This window comes from Bradysia coprophila, chromosome X (genome assembly GCF_014529535.1).
Source record: "Bradysia coprophila strain Holo2 chromosome X, BU_Bcop_v1, whole genome shotgun sequence".
Taxonomy (NCBI): domain Eukaryota; kingdom Metazoa; phylum Arthropoda; class Insecta; order Diptera; family Sciaridae; genus Bradysia; species Bradysia coprophila.
In genome coordinates, this window is record NC_050737.1 from 4,576,765 (window position 1) to 4,594,232 (window position 17,468).

Below are 17,468 nucleotides of genomic sequence, written 5' to 3' on the forward strand. Positions count from 1 at the left end.
GTGTGAAACTGATAACGATATGCGATATATGCAATATCCATACACATAAAATGCCACATTCAAGATTCATATACAGACTGTGCACTGCACTATACAAAAAACAAACATGCCTCAACCGAGATCTCTGCCCACTACATTAACACAACCATCTTATTTCTCTTCACTGGACGAACTCCGATTAACTAAACTCACTCTCAATGGAATACGTAATGTTTTTCATTCGGTATATACGTATCCATTCAGTATTAATTCGATCGTTGAGTATAGTATATTCAAGTTTTCGATCGTTCGTGTGTTGCGGATTAAATTTATTGTGATTAACCATTTCTCGTTTACTGAAGAGAAGAAAAAAAGAAACATTTAGCGTGGAATGTGAGTGTTGACTCTAATATTCTTGAATTAAGTGTTAACAATTCACAACAATATAATGGAAACGTAAAATTGGTTTAAAGAAGAAAAAATCAAACCAATTCATTGAGTGATTCGACGACGAATCGGTTTCCATCATTTCAAAAGCAACAAGTGAGTTTTTACTCCAGCTTGATACGCGTATACATAAACACAATACACAAGTCGTCGTCGGAAAAAAATGCAAACCATCAGCGTTTTATTATTCAGTTTTGATCAAACTAAACAGAAAAAAAAACTCATCGAGAAAGTAATGCGATATCCGTTGTCGCAGCTAAATTCATTTTTTCTGGTTACTAATTTTGCTGCTTAGTTAATGTAGAATAAGACTCCACGATTTTCATTCGTAATAATAAAAAATGTATAATGAACGTGACGTCATACATTTAATTCCACTATGCGGTTTAGTGGTTTCAAACATCATACATCACCGCAATATTTGACCTTAGCTACACACGAAAAAGAAACCAAATTAAAAACATTTTTTAATTCAAAATTTTTTCGCTTATCGCACAGATCTTCTTCGGCGGTATAATGTGTTACATGATAATCTAGCTTAAAAACCAAACTCATCTTAAACATACAATGTGAGTAAGGTGAAGCATTAGAGTTTGTGTATGGGAGCAGAGTAGAATTTAAATAATAGTCGGCTTGAATCGTGTGTATTTAATGTAGTATGGTCTCGCTGTATTTGTTGTGCAGTGTAATTAGAATTGATTTTTATTCGTGGGCGAAAATGACTCAGTTAGTTGACCAAAAAAGGAAACAAAAATTTGTTACTTTTTATTCTTCATATTCAAAACACAAAAAATGACGAATTTTAGACTGTCAGCAATATTGTAAGTCTCTTATACAAATAGATACATTTAGTACATATCGATTACTTGTATTACCCTCATTCCTAAGAAAAAAGACCTGCTAGTTTAGCTGTCGACTGAACAAAAAATTGAAATGCTTCAAGCTAAAATTTCAATGCAAAAACATTCCTGGAAATCTTTGCGAATTTATTTATCGTTTACTCTATCATTTCGTTTTTTTTTTAGTTCTGAGTAATACGTGGAAGAGCAATTTTATTTTTGTATAACTGTCACGTTGGAGTCATATAGCTTTCAGAAAAACTATTGCCCAAAAATAGTATCATTTCACAGACAGCAAGCATACCAATGAAAAATTATCGACCCGAATCCGTTACGTCTTTCGATCGAAGCATTTTCAAGAGGTTGAACAAAATCTTTTACTTCAAAAGTTTTGACAAACATTTTCCTATATTAGATCGTATTGAACCAGCGCTAATCGCTTATCTTTGTCATCACTGTCGATAACAGATGAAAGAGAATGGAGGAACCTACTTCAGCATCTCTGTTGTGAACAGCGAAAATACAAACTTTGTTAGACCTGGATTTAATATTATGTTTCATTTATTTGGACTAAAGAATCGTTTTTGAGTAGTTATGGTTTCTTAACCTGTTACAGACAGCTGTCATCTGTTATCGACAACTACAGCAATAATAAGCGACAGACTCCGATTAATTAGGTCTTATATAGCAAAAAGCATGTTCAAAACAAAGGAAGTAAAAGATTTCTGAAGTTAATTTCTGAAAATCTTAGCGGATTTAGATTTTAATGTCAAGCTCACGATTTACGAACATTATTACTACTAGCAGAAAGTTCAATCAAAACAATCCATACGCCGTTTACTCTTCAAATTTATTTTTGATTTTAAATTGTGGATAAAACAAAATGAACGTTGATTTATATATTGAATGAATGACCGACACAGGTACACAGTACTGGACTTATCACAAAATATCAAAAACTAAAAGTCATACATCAAGTCATTCTACTTAGTTGGAAACTTGTTTCTTAAACGAACAATAAATACTTTTGTGAAATTTCTCACTCATTCGACGTGCCAATACAATGGAATTTGATGGATGGCTAATTATCGTCACATTATCAATTACAAATTTTGTTTCTTCTAAAGGTCGTTCTGTACTTCTAGCTATAATGGAACAGAAATATAAAAGATGAAAACTTGATTTCGGTTCGCCGAGATGAGATTGAGCATTTTTTTTACAAAAATTACGTGTCCGATGCGTACGCTTTTTCATTCACTTTTAACAAATTAGTTTCATTGACAAAACAGTTTCAAGTTTAAAATTACCATCGATCTTCTGTTGTAAAACGGCCGATCGATTGAAGATAATTTCTTTACTCTTTGCATATTTTTTGAAATCGATAAATTATTCAAGGCAGAAGCTATTGATCGCGCAATATGATTTTTGTTTAAATTAGCTTAGCCTTTAATTAGATAAACAATGGAAGAAGCGCACATTTTGATGCATATATAATTAGCCTATAGTAGTATCAGGTTAATATCTTAAAGTATCGAAGATAAACATCGTTTTAAAACATAAACAAACTTAAAGTTTATCTTTTCAAATAAAAATATTTCTATTTTTGAATATGAGATACTTTTTATTGCTTTTTTTTTCTTTCCTTCTATCTCTGGCGTACTCGATAAAATTGATTGAAGCGTATGCAGCGAGAAAAAAAACCAAGAAGAATAATATTCATTCAGCTTTTGAAACATTATTTTTACGTAAATCAGAAAACGAAATTATTTTTCGTGAAACGGGGTCGGACTGGACAAATAACGACAAGAAACAGAAAGTAATTAACGATTACAAATATCATCTGCTATCAACAGCGACGACAAAATTCTGCGATTAGCTCTGATTATTGAGGTCGTATATTATAAGACTCATGTTAAAACTGATTAAGTACTAGATTAAGATTTTGTGAAAGATCTTATATCAAAAGAACTAGTAACATACTAGCTAATTGTGATGGTGATGTGCTGCCGTGTGACAAAGATTTTTGATAAATTCTGAATCAAGTGGTGCATTTGATCAACAACACAGCTTCAGTTTTTTAAACCACGGATTTAAATTACCTCACACCTATGTGAAACCTTCGTGAAGTGCACTAGAAATGTAATACAAACATTTCTTTCTTTTGGTCTTTAGTTTCTTAATAGGATTTCCCTATAACGAAGCGAATGCAAAGGACCGTGCTAGACAGTTAGTACTACATTGTTTGAAAATGTTAGAAGTTTTAAAATAAATCTCTTCACTATTTTGATGAGTGGATGTCCATGTATCCGAGAGGCTACTCACTAGGGTAATTTATTACACATCCCAGAAGGAATACCATAAAAAAGAGGAAAGTGAAAACACGAGAACTGGCCTTGGAAATAAGGCTACATTTTGTATTAAGTGGCCGAATACCTTTAATCGTCAAAACGCAGGCTTGACACAATTTTATTTTGATATTTATGCCATTAAAACAGTCACGCCTTCTTATAGAAACGGTCTTAAGAAGCTATCATATATACAATCGCTAAACTGAACTGGTGTGCATACGTTATTTTGCACCAGCTGGTCACATACAATTCCAAATGGGACCAGCTGGTGCAAAATAACGTATGCACACCAGTTCGGTTTAGCGATTGTACTTCGATTAGTATAATACTCTTGTGTGAATCGTTAAATTGAATTCGATGAACAACAAAATTATTTTAATTTTAGAATCCTGTAACCTAGCATCACTAATAAAATAAATAAAAAATAGCTCACACTACACTGTACCTTGCATACGTTAAATCAGTACGCTCCTGTGCAAAGCTAAATGGAAAGTGATGAATCAATCGACTGATTTTAATTAGGCCGATTGGAAAATGAAAGAAAATTGGTTTTTCGATTCGAAAAATATACTCACCGTCTGTCGGTTGTAGTTGGTAGTTTATTATGTACATATCAAAGTTAAGTAATTGAAGCTCATAAATTATTGTCACGGTTAATAGCATGTATATATATTTTTGACATGTAATAATTGTAATGAGCGGAGAAAGAATAATTATGGTGTCTTTACACCAAAGCCCAAGTTGTGCCTGTAAACACATTACATATACGTAACGATTATGATGTTATTTCGTGTGTGCTGAACCTGATTATTGCGCATATTTTTCGGATATTACACTTTTTCTTTTTGTTGAGGAATTTGTATCGATGAAAATCTCTTTACCTCAAATATTATGAAGTCAACTCCTTAATTCATTGAAAATAGTCGACACATCCGACGACGTCTTTATAATGTCTAACATTAACATACAATGTGTGGTCTATTATTCATAAAATAATCCTTTTTCTTGCATAGGTGATTCAGCCCAACATAGGTAACAAATGGACGAACAACAACTATTGTGTATGGGCGATCCAGATCGTCAGGTAGGGCATAAAAAAATATTGTCTACAATTGACTTGAAAACGAACTAACGTCAATTCAAACAGGGATCGTTGTCAGCTGCCTTACAAAACAAAAATTTTGACCACTTTCGACACATTCTCTACATGAGCGGAGTCGATCCGGAAAAAGTCGATTCGAAAGTGTCGATCTCAATATTTGAAAAATGTTGTCAGACACCGGGACGTGCAGAATTTATCCGTGCCTGCATAGAATGGGGTTGTGATGTTAATAAGGTGAGAATGAAACGTTTTTCACTTAAAAGTTTTTTGTGAAAATAATGGAGAAAGTTTTAAAAATTAAAGGAAATTTAACGACCACACAACGACAAAACGTACTAGTTATGACTAGTGCTTTAAAGCTATATTTGTGGATGTATTTCCCTTTAACTGCACCTTACTATAAGGTCAATGTATCTAACTAAAAAACCAAACTTATTCCAGGAAAACGGTGAATTCGTCAACAAGCGACCGATTAACTTTGCCGTGGAATCAGAAGATCCAGACAATTTAAAAGTGCTACTCGAAAATCCACACGTACGAGTTGACAACATTCACGAAGGATCGACTCCATTGCAATATCTCGCTTCAATAATCAGCGACGCCAATTTCCAGAATGTAGCTGAATGTATCAAGTCACTTATAGCCAGTCAAGCTAATGTTAACATACCGAACAATCGAGGGCTGACACCAATTTTAACGCTAGCTAAGAAGAAAATTTCACCCGAAAAGAATGCGGAGCTTTTGCAACATTTTTTGGACAATTGTTCGGTGGATTTGGATAGTTTACGAGATGGTGAAGCTCGGAAAGTGTTGAGCAAGAATTTCCCGCAGTTGATTTTACCTGAAAAGTTTTCGGGTGAAATTGAATGGGATTTCAGATCGTTGTCCACAGCTCTCATCGAACATAAGGAGCAGAACTTCATTCGCGGTCTTGACAAATTTCTGGAACGAACTAATGACTCCGACAATCGTCAAAATGTGTTCCGTGAACATCCGTCGAATGAAACGTTACTCACTCTAGCTACACGCAACGGCCTCGCTAACGCCGTCGAAAAACTGTTGCGTTGCGGAGATAGTCCGACAAATGTTGAACTTTACGGATTTTCATCGAAATTGACGTCTCCATTAGAACTGGCCTGCATTTATGGATACTGGAAGATCTTAGATATGTTTTTGAAAAGCTCGAAAGTCGATATTAACTCAGGACCGTATCTCATCAAGGCCATTCAGAATATCGGGGAACAATCCACCAATAAATCGTCGGATTTCCTAAAGTGTTTCAAATTGCTGGTCAACTGTGAAGGAATAGATTTGAATAGAAAAGACGATGCTGGTAATACTCCGTTGCATGTTGCTGTCAATTACAATATCGAAGGAGTGGCGCTGGAGCTGCTGAAGAGAGGTGCATACATCGGGGCCAAAAATAAATTCAACGAACTGTCGATTAACGACATTGAGCCCAGAATTCTTGAAAAGCACTTCAACAATTGTATACAGACAAATGGTCGACGTTCCGGCGATACTAACTACGAAATTATTTTTGAATATACGAATCTTGTGCCGTCATGTCTCACAAACGGAAAACCGTCTAAAATTCCTACTCAAGGCAGTACCGATGAAATGGCTCCCATCGAATACATGGCAAAATCCAATGAACTCAAACATTTGGTAAAACATCCTCTGATCGCAAGTTTCTTGTTCCTTAAATGGCATCGTCTGGCCATGATCTTCTACACAAACTTCTTCTGCTACACAATATACTGCATGTCCATGATATTCTTTTTATTATTTTGCTACGGCAACGACGAACGAAATGCAGCGATAAATTCAGTTCTCTATGCTATATGTGCAATAGGTGGACTGTACGTTTTCTTCAGGGAGCTAATGCAGTTCGTTATTTCACCACGAACGTATTTAAAGACTATCGAAAATTGGATGGAAGTTACATTGATCGTCATGACAGTGGTTGTACTAGCAAGCGAAAATTATAAAGACAGCACGCGCCGTACTTTCGCAGCCATAACAATACTGCTTGCAGTTTGCGAATTTTTCATTCTGACTGGATCTCTTCCAGTTTTGTCGTTTTCCACCCATCTAGTCATGCTAAAGACAGTGTCGAAGAGTTTCCTGAAAAGTCTAATGCTCTACTCGATCATTTTGATTGCATTTGCCCTGTGCTTTTACACATTGCTCGGAAAAGATGGTCCTGATGATGAAACAGATCGGAAGGTTGTAGTGCCGAAAACGGATGGTGCAGAAGAAGAAGAAGAAGAAGACGGTGAATTTAATCAGTTCTTACACCCGGGACTTGCTATCATTAAAACAGGTACGTTTCGCTATTGACAATTTTTGCAAGAGTATGCCCGAACCATACGTAAAAACGGGATGACCTATCAACCTTTTTTTTTGCAGTGGTAATGTTGACGGGTGAATTTGATGCATCTGATATAAAGTTTAACAAGAACGTCTACAGTTACGCCATATTCTTGATTTTCGTATTTATGATTTCAACGGTACTGTTCAATCTATTGAATGGTTTGGCTGTCAGCGACACTCAAGCGATCAAGTCAGAGGCCGAACTAATGAACTTTATCTACAGAGCCGAACTAATGTCTCGATACGAGAAAATTTTATTGGGACAAGGCGAAAGTGATTGGTAAGCAAACTACTTCTTATGGTTTCCCCATTCCGTCCACATTAATACAAAAGAAAAAATTACTTAACTCCAGTTGGAACGTTTTCCATCGCCGATGGACGTCTACATGGATATCCGTGTTTCCCGACTACTTACCGTTAAAGAAACTGTCCGTCCTTCCAAATGCCAACAATATCGTTCGGATACCGATTAAACGAGAAAAGCACCAATTGTTCGACGACGATGACATCGAGGATCCCATCAAAACGAGCAAAAGTCTTGATTGTCCGCTGAACTTGTCGCTCTGTTGCATATTCGGGAATCAGCGATGCTCGAGAATGGAAAAGAAAATTGTCAAATATGCAAAATTTGTGCTGGACTCCAAGGACAGGGACAACGAACTGGAAATCGAACGAAACGAGCTGCAACGCCGAATCGGAAATATTGAAAATCGAATCGAACAAATTTTGCAAATTGTTATGAACAGTAAACTGGCACAGGAAGCCTAATTTTGTTTGTTGCTTGAATGTTTCTTTTTATATAAAATGCTAAAGATTACCGCACATCTCACCACGGAAAATAAATAATTTATTTAACGAAAACGTTGGATTTTGTATCGATGTAGACGATTGGTAAAATGTAATTTCTGTTTGGAACCGGAAATCCTGAGATAAGATCTTGAGCTGGTAAGTTGCAAAGAGAAAAATTTTCATACGCCTTCGTATCGTAATTGGTTCGACAAGATTTTTCGCAGGTGGACACGTGCCACCTACAATGTTCCTTAGGTTAGTCCCTGAAATAAATTAATGGAATTTTTCTAATTTTTAATGATTGGGTTATGTGGGCTTATTTAAGAAATTCAGGTCAGAAAGGTTCAGCTATTTTCACGTCAGGTAAAAAAAATTATTTTTGGCAAGGTGCTACAAAAGTACGTCTTCGTTTTCCAATAAATTTCTTTGATAGGACTTCTTCGTCCCGAGTACACAATTTAGTTCTCAAATGTCAGTATAAGTCTGTATACACTACATTTTTGAGATCGAGAACTCCGTTCGGATATGGTAAGCCAGTCAGTTTAACGAAAAATTTCGACTTTACTTGCAGATAAAAGCGACAATTCATAAAGGCATGTGAGGTATTTCTGAGTAGGAAACTCAAAAACATTACCTGTCCTAGATTCTCTATGAGTTACTAACAAGGTCTATAGCACTTCACGAAATGCCATTCAACAGACCAAAACACCTTTTTATAGAGAAGATGAGTCCTTGCAACAGAAAATCGAGAAGTTTAACAAAAGGCCAATTCAGTGAATTTAGAATTTTATAAAAACACACAATACTTAGTCCCTGAAGTTTTCGTCTTACTGCTTTCAGATGTACTCTTAGTGTTTGAATTAATCGGAATTTATAAATCTCCCTCAGTGCCACAGTAAAAATGACACATCACATCGCATTGTATGCTGTAAGAGTTTCATTTATTAATACAAAAAAAAGCTTTCAATGACACACATTTCCACACTAATTAACCGAACATTTTCTTAACCATATTCGCGTACCTTTCATTATACTCCTTCATTTCACTGGCGATCCGATTATGCAAAGCATGAAATTCATGATTCTCCTTAAAATTTAACCGTTCAATCTGTTGTCTAGCTTCGTCGTACTGTTTCAAATTCAGATGAGCCAATGCACGTCGATAAATTCCCTTCTCGTTGTTCGTTCGGTCCGTCAAATCAATCAAAACGTACAGAGCATCTTCGTATCGATTTTGTTTGATCAGACCGGCTGCGATATTCAAATAAATTCCGTCGTGCAGTGCTTGTAACGATTGTTGATCGATTTGGTGCTTAAACGATTCATTGGCTTCTCTATCATCTAACGTATTGAATGGTTTCAAAGATATCAGCAATTTTGCCGCCAAATTGAAGTAATTCTGAGCAAATTCCGGATATTTCTTATACATTTTGACGCCCTGCTCCTTGTATTTACTGGAGATTTCAAATAATTCTTTCGGCGAAAGTTCGTAAAAGTATCTGGGACAATCAATTGCCATCAATTTTATCGTAAATTCAATTTGGTGGTCGGTTTTGGTGGTGACATAGCACCGACTCACTTCACCCACATACATTTGTCGGATGAAAATTTCAACAAAATAATCAATTGGAGTCACAGCATCTCCCATACGAATTAATTTCTCTTTTGTATCACTCAAATATTCACTCTCCCGACCGGACAGATTAGCAACATCACTTATTTCAACCAGACATTCCGACAAATCCGCCACTCTATCCATTTTGGTGTAGTTAAATTCCATCAACACTTTCCGCAATCCCCGGCTCTCATCACTCCATTCCGTAGCAACTAAATGCTGGAAGTCAGATAGCTTTTGCACATGTTCCGACTCATTTGCCATATCGTGTTCGACAGTGTGGGATACAATACGCGACAGTTAATTGTTCCTTCCGACAAATTTTCGATGTAAAACGGCGGTTCTTTGGCCAACAGTGCATGCAATATCGACTGGATCCCTTCGTGCGGCGTTTTAACGACAAACAATCGTATCGGTTTCTGTAGCGCAAACGATACGGGATTGGCCAATTGCGGAAATGATCGGAAAATGCTTGTTTCAGTGTTGCCAGGATCCACACAATGTACTCGAACGGTCGTTTGGCCCAATATTTCGCTGAGGTGGTGTGCCGCAAGGGTCAAACAAAACTTGCTGTACTGATACGACTCGAAGCGCTTCAGTGGAGTGTCTTCGAATGTTTGATGAAATTCGGGATTCGGAATTTCGGTTGGTATCAAATGTGCACGAGACGATAGGTTGATAATCCGGCTGGAGGTGTGTTTACGTAGCGTCGGAAGTAGGAGCAAAGACAGCAAGAATGGGCTTAGATAATTCGTTTGGAATGTAACTTCTATACCATCGACGGTGTTCGAAGGCTTTGCGTAGAAGATTCCGGCGTTATTAACTAGTGCAAAAACTGGTTCGTTCAGTGCGATTATTCTCTTGGCAAAACTGGACACACTTGATAACGATGTTAGATCTAAACGTTCTACGCGAATTCGGCTATTATTCGTTGATGATGTGATCTTCTTGGATACCTGAACACCCTTTTCAATATCGCGACAAGCAAGCACTAAACTGGCACCTACAACAAAACAGAGAAAAGAGAAATTAGATCGTTTAACGGCCAAATTTAGATGACCCGTACCTCGTCTAGCTAAATCCCAAGCTAATGTCAAACCGATACCGGATGTTGGCCCAGTTATTATAATGAGTTCGTTGTCGATGTTCTTAGAGCATTTGCAATGCTTCCAAAAGTAATATCGTCTAAAAATAGAATACAATGTTTCAGTTACACCATCGTCAACGGAACAAGTATGGTTAGCTTTACCGCGCTAAATAAATTCCAGACCCAACAAACACTACTAATGCAGCCAATTTCCTTAACATATTTATGAAACTCTTATGTGGTGCTATAATGTGGTGACTACCTTTTTATGTACACACGCCAATAAATACAATGAGATGACAACTACAAAATGGGTTGATAAAGTGAAATGACGAATATAATGATTGGTGATTTATAATAAAATAAAAAGATTGGAAAAGAACGGAAAATTTTTAACTAAATAAAAATAGACCCTGTGCCCTTGTATCCGGACAACATCTTATGTATGACAATAAAAAACCTCTTTTCGTTTTGACACTGTTCCACTAGAAATTTTTGGGAAAATCGAGCTTTAAGCTAAGACTCGAATTAAACAGAAACTCCCATTACTACCCTACCAACAATTTGCTTTGTCTATTCAATTTCTTACTGTAGCAAATAGCAGAACGTGTAGTAAATAATTGAAGTGAGTTGCCAATGTTACATGAATGGGCTAACTAGAAGTGTAAGTGAAACTTGAGCTACAATTTTTAGCCCCGTACGAAGTACTGGGGGCTAATAAGATTAATATGCCGTTTGTAACACGTCGAATTGGAAGCAGACAGTAAGGGCAAAGCATTTGGTTATGTTCATAGACTACGAATCGGCAATAAAAAAAATGTCCGTCCGTCCGTCCGTCCGTCTGTGACCCCTCTAGCTTGAGCAAATCACAACCTTTTTTCAAAATTCTTTTTTTCCCCGATTGGTATCGACAAAAGTAAGGTCAAGTTCGAAAATGGGCATGGTAGGGTCGGCCCTTCCGGAGCTAGGGCCCTATAGGTGTTTTTCAGTCTTTCGACGATATCTACCGAAATACGCACGCAATGGCTGCTTGTGATATATCAAATGAAAGGTATTGACGAGTAGAACAAAGTTGCTGAACATTGTTTTTGGGTAAGATGCAACGTGGGCTTGTTGGGAGGGCTCAAAGGTCGGTACTCGGCCCTAAGTGTTTTTTGCACATAAATCGAGTAAATCTCATTCGATTTTGCTAGCTTTTGTTTCATTTGATAGATAATTGAATGCCGAATAGAATTATGGCAAAAAACGTCTCAAATTTGGGCCCTTGGACTAAGGCCACTACTCGGCCCTAAGTGTTTTTTGCACATAAATCGAGTAAATTTCATCCGATATTGCTAGATTTAGTTTTTTATGGAATGCCGAATAGAATGATGGCGAAAAAAGTTTCAAATTTGGGCCCTTGGACTAAGGCCGCTACTCGGCTCTAAGTGTTTTTTGCACATAAATCGAGTAAATATCATCCGATTTTGCTAATTTTTGTTTTATTTGAGTGGTAATTGAATACCCAATGGAAAGTTGGCAAAAAATTTTGGGTTTCTAAAATAATGTCGTAAATTGTTGGTTTTATTTGAGAGGTACTTCGTACGGGCTTTCGTAATTGCGCTCTGCGCAATTTTAAAAATGAACACTTTCAGTAAATTTGACCATGCCCAACTTCACTTGCATTTTGGTAACAGACGCATTAGGGGGTTGTAGACGTATTAGGGTTCCGGGCGTATTACGGCTACGGACGTATTATGGTTACGGACGAAATAGGATTACGGGTCGTACGGGGCTAAGTCGCAGCAAACGCTCCGACTGTTCTGATGCCTTGTTTCATTCATAAGTTTTAGAAAGAACTTTCAGTACCATCCAACCTAAAGTTGTCGTTTTGCGTGCATTTTATGTCTGTGCTTGGTTATATACACCCAAAAATTGTATGCACACAAACTCTGAAACATTAACTTGTTTTGACCGTATTCGCTTGACATTACTGGCTAATGAAATGAGTACCTACGAAATGTGTTTACATTAAGTCGGGGTTTAAAACACCGAGCCAAGAGTGTAACTATATAAATGGCAATTACAAAGGCTCGCCTTATTCCAAACAAATAACAACACTGACAATCTGACAATGCAAGTCTTGATGTATGTACAAGTTATTGGTGGCTGATATTCGTAGAACTTTAGAATTTCAATTCAAGGTTAAAATGTTCTTGTTTGATTTGCACAAAATTAATTCAAGAAATGAAAACAATTTGCATTTCAATTTTCTTACCATTCAATCTTCAGAATAAACTCTTGTTTTGATGTTGTCAACCGCTAATATTCTTCTTTTTTCGATGCTTCTGATGGCATGTAGTTTTGACTTCCATATAAGCGGTTAATAGATGTTTAAAATGTTGTCAGTGCTATGGCGAAACACATATCCAATGTTTTGCGCAAACCATTCAAAAATTGCCACATCGATGTGGAGGTGTGGCTGAACAAAACTTATCTTATGAGCAAAACTCCATTTAGAAGCGAGTTAGGAACAAATAACAGTGAATCAAAACAACAAATTTCCAAGAAAGAACGTAATGCAAATGCACTATAAACCGCCTGGACCAGGTGCCTTCGAAAGTAAAAAAAACAATTCAAATATCAAAGCTTTTTTGGAGAAGGTGTGGCATCTTCTAATTTTCAAGAAAGTCGATTTTAACTTTTAACTTGTCACGTTCGGCTATTCATCTGTTATTGATAACGACGACAAAAATAATGACAAACTACTGGTAATATGATCCTTTATCTACCTACGTGAAATAATAGCAGTGAAAAAGTGCTATTATTTCGCCGTCGGTAGATAAAATAGTGTATTCACCTCTGTCCAAATGTTTATTTAGACACTTGTGGTTATAACATTCGCCTTCGGCTCATGAAATAACTCCCCAAATGTCTAAATAAACATGTGGACAGAGGTGAATAATCTACTATTATGTAGTAAAATGATGTTAACAAAAGTGAAGTACAAGATTTGAAAGCAACAGATTAAAAATACTTTGATCGATGGAAGTAATAGACCCTAATAGTTCAGTTAAAAGGATCAACAATAATGCTTTTTTATTAAATTTTTGTTTCAAATATATTAGGTATGTGATCATATTCTCAGTATGCTACTTCAACTCTTGGAAACTAAAGTCTAACTAAACCCTATCTCAAAAGACCATAGCGTGAAATTTTAATTTTTACGTCTTAAATTATCTGTTAGGGTACATTTCACAAAATAGAATAAACTTTAGCAATGGATGGAAGGTTTTCGGTATGATTTTTAATTGCAACAGTGGTGAGGGATTCTTTTGAAAAACAGCCTGTCGAAATCGGACGCATTTTCTAGTGGATTTTTTGATGTGTGCCTAGATAGGTATTGGTCCCTAGATGCCAAAAGCACTTTCAAAAAAATTCGTCTAAGCTTAGTGGCTTAGTGGCTTTTAGTGGCTAGTGAGAGGTGACCAAAAACTGAAAACATGCACTTTTCTTATGGAAATTTCTCGTAGGCCACGAAACCTACAAGGTCGTGTGGGGTGTCATTAGAAAGGTCAATTGCATGGTCTTTCGGGCCAGTTTGGGTCTTGTTGGGTTTAAAATTCATCCACACTGAATTATGAGAAGTTGAAAGTTTGAGTGAAAAATGTATAATTTCGGCGAACTTCTAAAGGTTTCCGTGCATCCAAAAAGCATCAGAAATACAAAAAAACTGTTTTGTGCATCCGACAATTGAAATACGACCTATTTTGCCATGATTTTTCATTAAGAAATGTCAGTTTTTCCCGAACTATATATCGTGCGGGAAAAAACTTCATTTCTTTACGATTTATAGTGCGGGAAAAGAATTACATGAATTTTTCTATGACTATACGATTGATTAAATTTAATATGGTGAATGTGAAGTGTGTATGTTTTCAAGTAAATCGTCATTTCCTGTCTTGGTACGAAAAATACTATTCCCCAACTGATACTGGTCTAAGCTTTCTTATAATATCAAACAAGCATGGCTAGTGTTTCAATGTTTGTGATTTTGGAATGAAAATTTGCTGCTCAGTATCGCTACTCAAAAAATTTAGTTCATGTGAAAGGTTTGATGAAGAAATATTTTTTGCAGCAATTTTAGCTGCTCGTTCACCGTCCAAACAGATAGGATTCGAATTTATGTGAATAACCAATCAATAATTAAAATCCCAAGGAAGGGTGGAGGTAAACTATAACAACTAACAACTGTATACTGAACTCTGATTCCATCAGTAAAGAGATTGTCACCTTTGCTCTACCAGGATGCCTTCATAGTAGAAAACTGTTGCATTTGCTGAGGCATTAAATACTCCGATTACGTTGAATAAAAAGAAAAATGCACAACTTTTAAATATAATGTTTTATTTATCACTTCATTAAATAATATTTTGTAATTGTAAATGCCTTCCATTCATAATATAAATTTAGATAAAATTCAATGAAATAATTTTTTTTTTTTTGTAAAAAGCAAACTTTTATTCAATAAGTTTGGAATAAAGTAACCAAGGCAATGCAATTTCTCTTTTAACGGAACAGTATTTGTTATAAAGGAAATATTTTTTCATTTTTTTTTTGTTTTACATTTATTTAATTTAGATATAATAAGTTATTTGAGGTTTTCTTTTTACTTTATACACAGATAGGATAAGGACATAGACACAGTGAAAGAGCAAAAATGTTTAACATGCTTTGTATTTAGATTGATTAATTTTTGTTACACATTAAGGTAAGGTTAAAGGTGTCTGTTTTAAAATAATAAAAAAAACTGTTTTTGAACGTATTCATCCTGCTACAGAAAATAAAATAATGAAAAGCCGGCGATGTTAAAAAAATTATTTTGTTCGTTTTGCGTGTAAAAAGCAATGTTAAATTAAGTAAACAGACAGCACAATAGTCTTTTTACCCTAACAAGTACTGAAGAATTGGTCCTTTAAGGAACTGTCTTACTTTTTTGAACAGGTTCTTTGGTGCACATACAAAATAACGACGGGATAAAAATGTGTTTGAAGGAAGTTATCAATTCTACCACAAGAAAAGATGCAAAAAAATGGAAATATTCTTTATCCAGTTTGGAAAACTGTTAAGGGCATGGAGAAAAATGTATGAAGTTTGTCGAAGACAAGGGGTTCTAATAACACAGATAAAAAGAAATTCACCAGAGTGGCGTATGCAATTTTACAATGAAAAAAAAATTGACAATGAGTCCTTACTAAACGATGAAGTGCACAATCGACGGTTTTAGTTTTGTTGCGAGACAAGTGCGTCGATAGGATGATATTTATAGTCTGTCTTCACGCCCAAATTAAAATCAGTTTAAATGTTGTGGTTTGGACATTCGTAATATCATGCCATTTCTCACTTTAAAACTGAAAAGTAATCTTATGACCGGAAATTCTGCTACTGCTGTAACCAACTTAAACATTGCCGCTCTCACGTAAAGCGATAGGGATGACCTAACGTCCCCGCACTATAGACAGACGATGCATCCGGCTAATTTTACTTATCGTTCAAATTTATTAATTTGCAACATATCCGTTTCGTTTCTTAAATATTGTTTCATTTGTTGCTAGTGTCAACGATTAAAATGTACGAATTGAAAACAAAATGAGTTTAAATTTCTAATGTTTTTATGTGCAATCGTGATGATATTTTTGGGGGAAAGGGGATAGTTCTCTAAAATGACATGTATTGTGTTTTTGTGTTTTCATTTTGTATATTTTTGTAAAAATATATATTAGTTTTGGATGATATTGATGAATTTTGTAAATTGTTTATAAAAAAGATCAGTCTTCACATGTAAACAGTATACAGTGTACAGTGTGTACCTACCACGAAAATATGCAGATTTTTTATACATGAAATTCATTCTTATAAAGTTGCGTAAATAGTGGCTTTCTCTTAAATAAAATTTCAATTTAAAACTCCCTACCTCTTCTTCTTCGCCTTCTCCAACACTATCAACAAATGAAACATATTTTTCGACGTAGATGCGCATTGTAATGCACACGGTCGCCATGTAAGTAAAATTTATACTATTCGAACCCGGATGCAAATAGTCACTTCGACTGTTTCATTTTTAATTTAAAAAAAAATTGACCACCGACGTTCAATCAAATAAAATGTTGAAGTGATAAGTGTAAAAGAAAAATCACTAGCCATATCTGACGATACAGAATTTATCATTTTTCTCTCTTCGATACGTTATGTTGTTGACCATTAAATTGAAATTGGCAAAAAGTTTGTTTAGTATCCATTACACATGCAGCAGTACCGAACATAGTTTAAAAGGATATAACTAGTCCAACTTAGCGTGTAAAATTTAAACGCACAACGGAGAAAATACAATTTTTCGGAAAATTGCAATCAGTCCATTTGTTCTACGAACTTAAAAATCAAATAACCCAAATGCTTAACTCTGTTTCATGTGTGTATTTAGTCCCAGACGCTTAACAACTCTTAATACAATTTCCTACACATATAATAGCTTGAAAATGTAGGTAAATTGGGCCATTCTAGTGACCATAACCAAATATCTTATCTGAAATTCGTTGTCACATAAATGAATCAACGTGGAAGTGGATTGCATCAAAGTGGATGTACAATCTGTGCTATAAAATTGTTATGTTCATTCTTATAGACGTTTCATTAACGGAAATAAAAGAAGCTGGAACAAGAAGGAGACGAGATTTTCAGATTAACGTTGAGATAAAATCTCCGAGTTCTATTGGAAGAAAGATTTTATATCTCAGGAAATTATACAATCATTTCACTTTTTCATATTTTCTACATTACGATACGAACATTCATCATAAAGTGTGACAGTCACTGCGAAAAGTAACACATTTTTCTATCGCCTATAATT

The 17,468-nt window shown here is 35.5% G+C and overlaps 2 protein-coding genes across 5 annotated transcripts; one reads left to right on the forward strand and one right to left on the reverse strand.

The window, feature by feature from the left end:
* Positions 1-227: 227 nt before the first annotated feature.
* On the forward strand, positions 228-7,952 carry LOC119084562 (transient receptor potential cation channel protein painless-like). 2 transcript variants are annotated; one of them, XM_037194591.1, is made up of 6 exons: positions 228-372; positions 4,627-4,697; positions 4,761-4,949; positions 5,157-7,041; positions 7,128-7,371; positions 7,445-7,952. In XM_037194591.1, the coding sequence occupies exons 2-6, from the start codon at positions 4,653-4,655 to the stop codon at positions 7,857-7,859; spliced, it is 2,778 nt and encodes a 925-aa protein (XP_037050486.1). In that variant the 5' UTR covers positions 228-372; positions 4,627-4,652; the 3' UTR covers positions 7,860-7,952. The 2 variants fall into 2 exon arrangements, with proteins under 2 accessions (XP_037050486.1, XP_037050476.1); XM_037194581.1 differs by having other exon boundaries at positions 233-522.
* Positions 7,953-8,798: 846 nt separating this feature from the next.
* On the reverse strand, positions 8,799-12,943 carry LOC119084568 (retinol dehydrogenase 13-like). Of its 3 annotated transcripts, none has more exons than XM_037194607.1 (4): positions 12,840-12,890; positions 10,745-10,885; positions 10,562-10,680; positions 8,800-10,498 (listed from the first exon to the last, which is right to left on the reverse strand). In XM_037194607.1, exons 2-4 carry the CDS (start codon positions 10,801-10,803, stop codon positions 9,708-9,710), a joined length of 969 nt encoding a protein of 322 aa, XP_037050502.1. In that variant the 5' UTR covers positions 10,804-10,885; positions 12,840-12,890; the 3' UTR covers positions 8,800-9,707. The 3 variants fall into 3 exon arrangements, with proteins under 3 accessions (XP_037050522.1, XP_037050502.1, XP_037050511.1); XM_037194616.1 differs by having other exon boundaries at positions 12,718-12,847; XM_037194627.1 differs by lacking the exon at positions 10,745-10,885 and having other exon boundaries at positions 8,799-10,498; positions 12,840-12,943.
* Positions 12,944-17,468: the final 4,525 nt, after the last annotated feature.

Excerpts from the sequence above, each read along its gene's own strand:
- LOC119084562 (XM_037194591.1), top strand. The coding sequence starts at position 4,653 with ATGGACGAACAACAACTATTGTGTATGGGCGATCCAGATCGTCAG. Across the intron at positions 4,698-4,760 it reads TGGGCGATCCAGATCGTCAG|GGATCGTTGTCAGCTGCCTT; the intron begins GTAGGGCATAAA and ends CAATTCAAACAG. Across the intron at positions 7,042-7,127 it reads ACTTGCTATCATTAAAACAG|TGGTAATGTTGACGGGTGAA; the intron begins GTACGTTTCGCT and ends TTTTTTTTGCAG.
- LOC119084568 (XM_037194607.1), bottom strand. The coding sequence starts at position 10,803 with ATGTTAAGGAAATTGGCTGCATTAGTAGTGTTTGTTGGGTCTGGAATT. Across the intron at positions 10,681-10,744 it reads TCTGGAATTTATTTAGCGCG|ACGATATTACTTTTGGAAGC; the intron begins GTAAAGCTAACC and ends TTCTATTTTTAG. Across the intron at positions 10,499-10,561 it reads TTGGGATTTAGCTAGACGAG|GTGCCAGTTTAGTGCTTGCT; the intron begins GTACGGGTCATC and ends GTTTTGTTGTAG.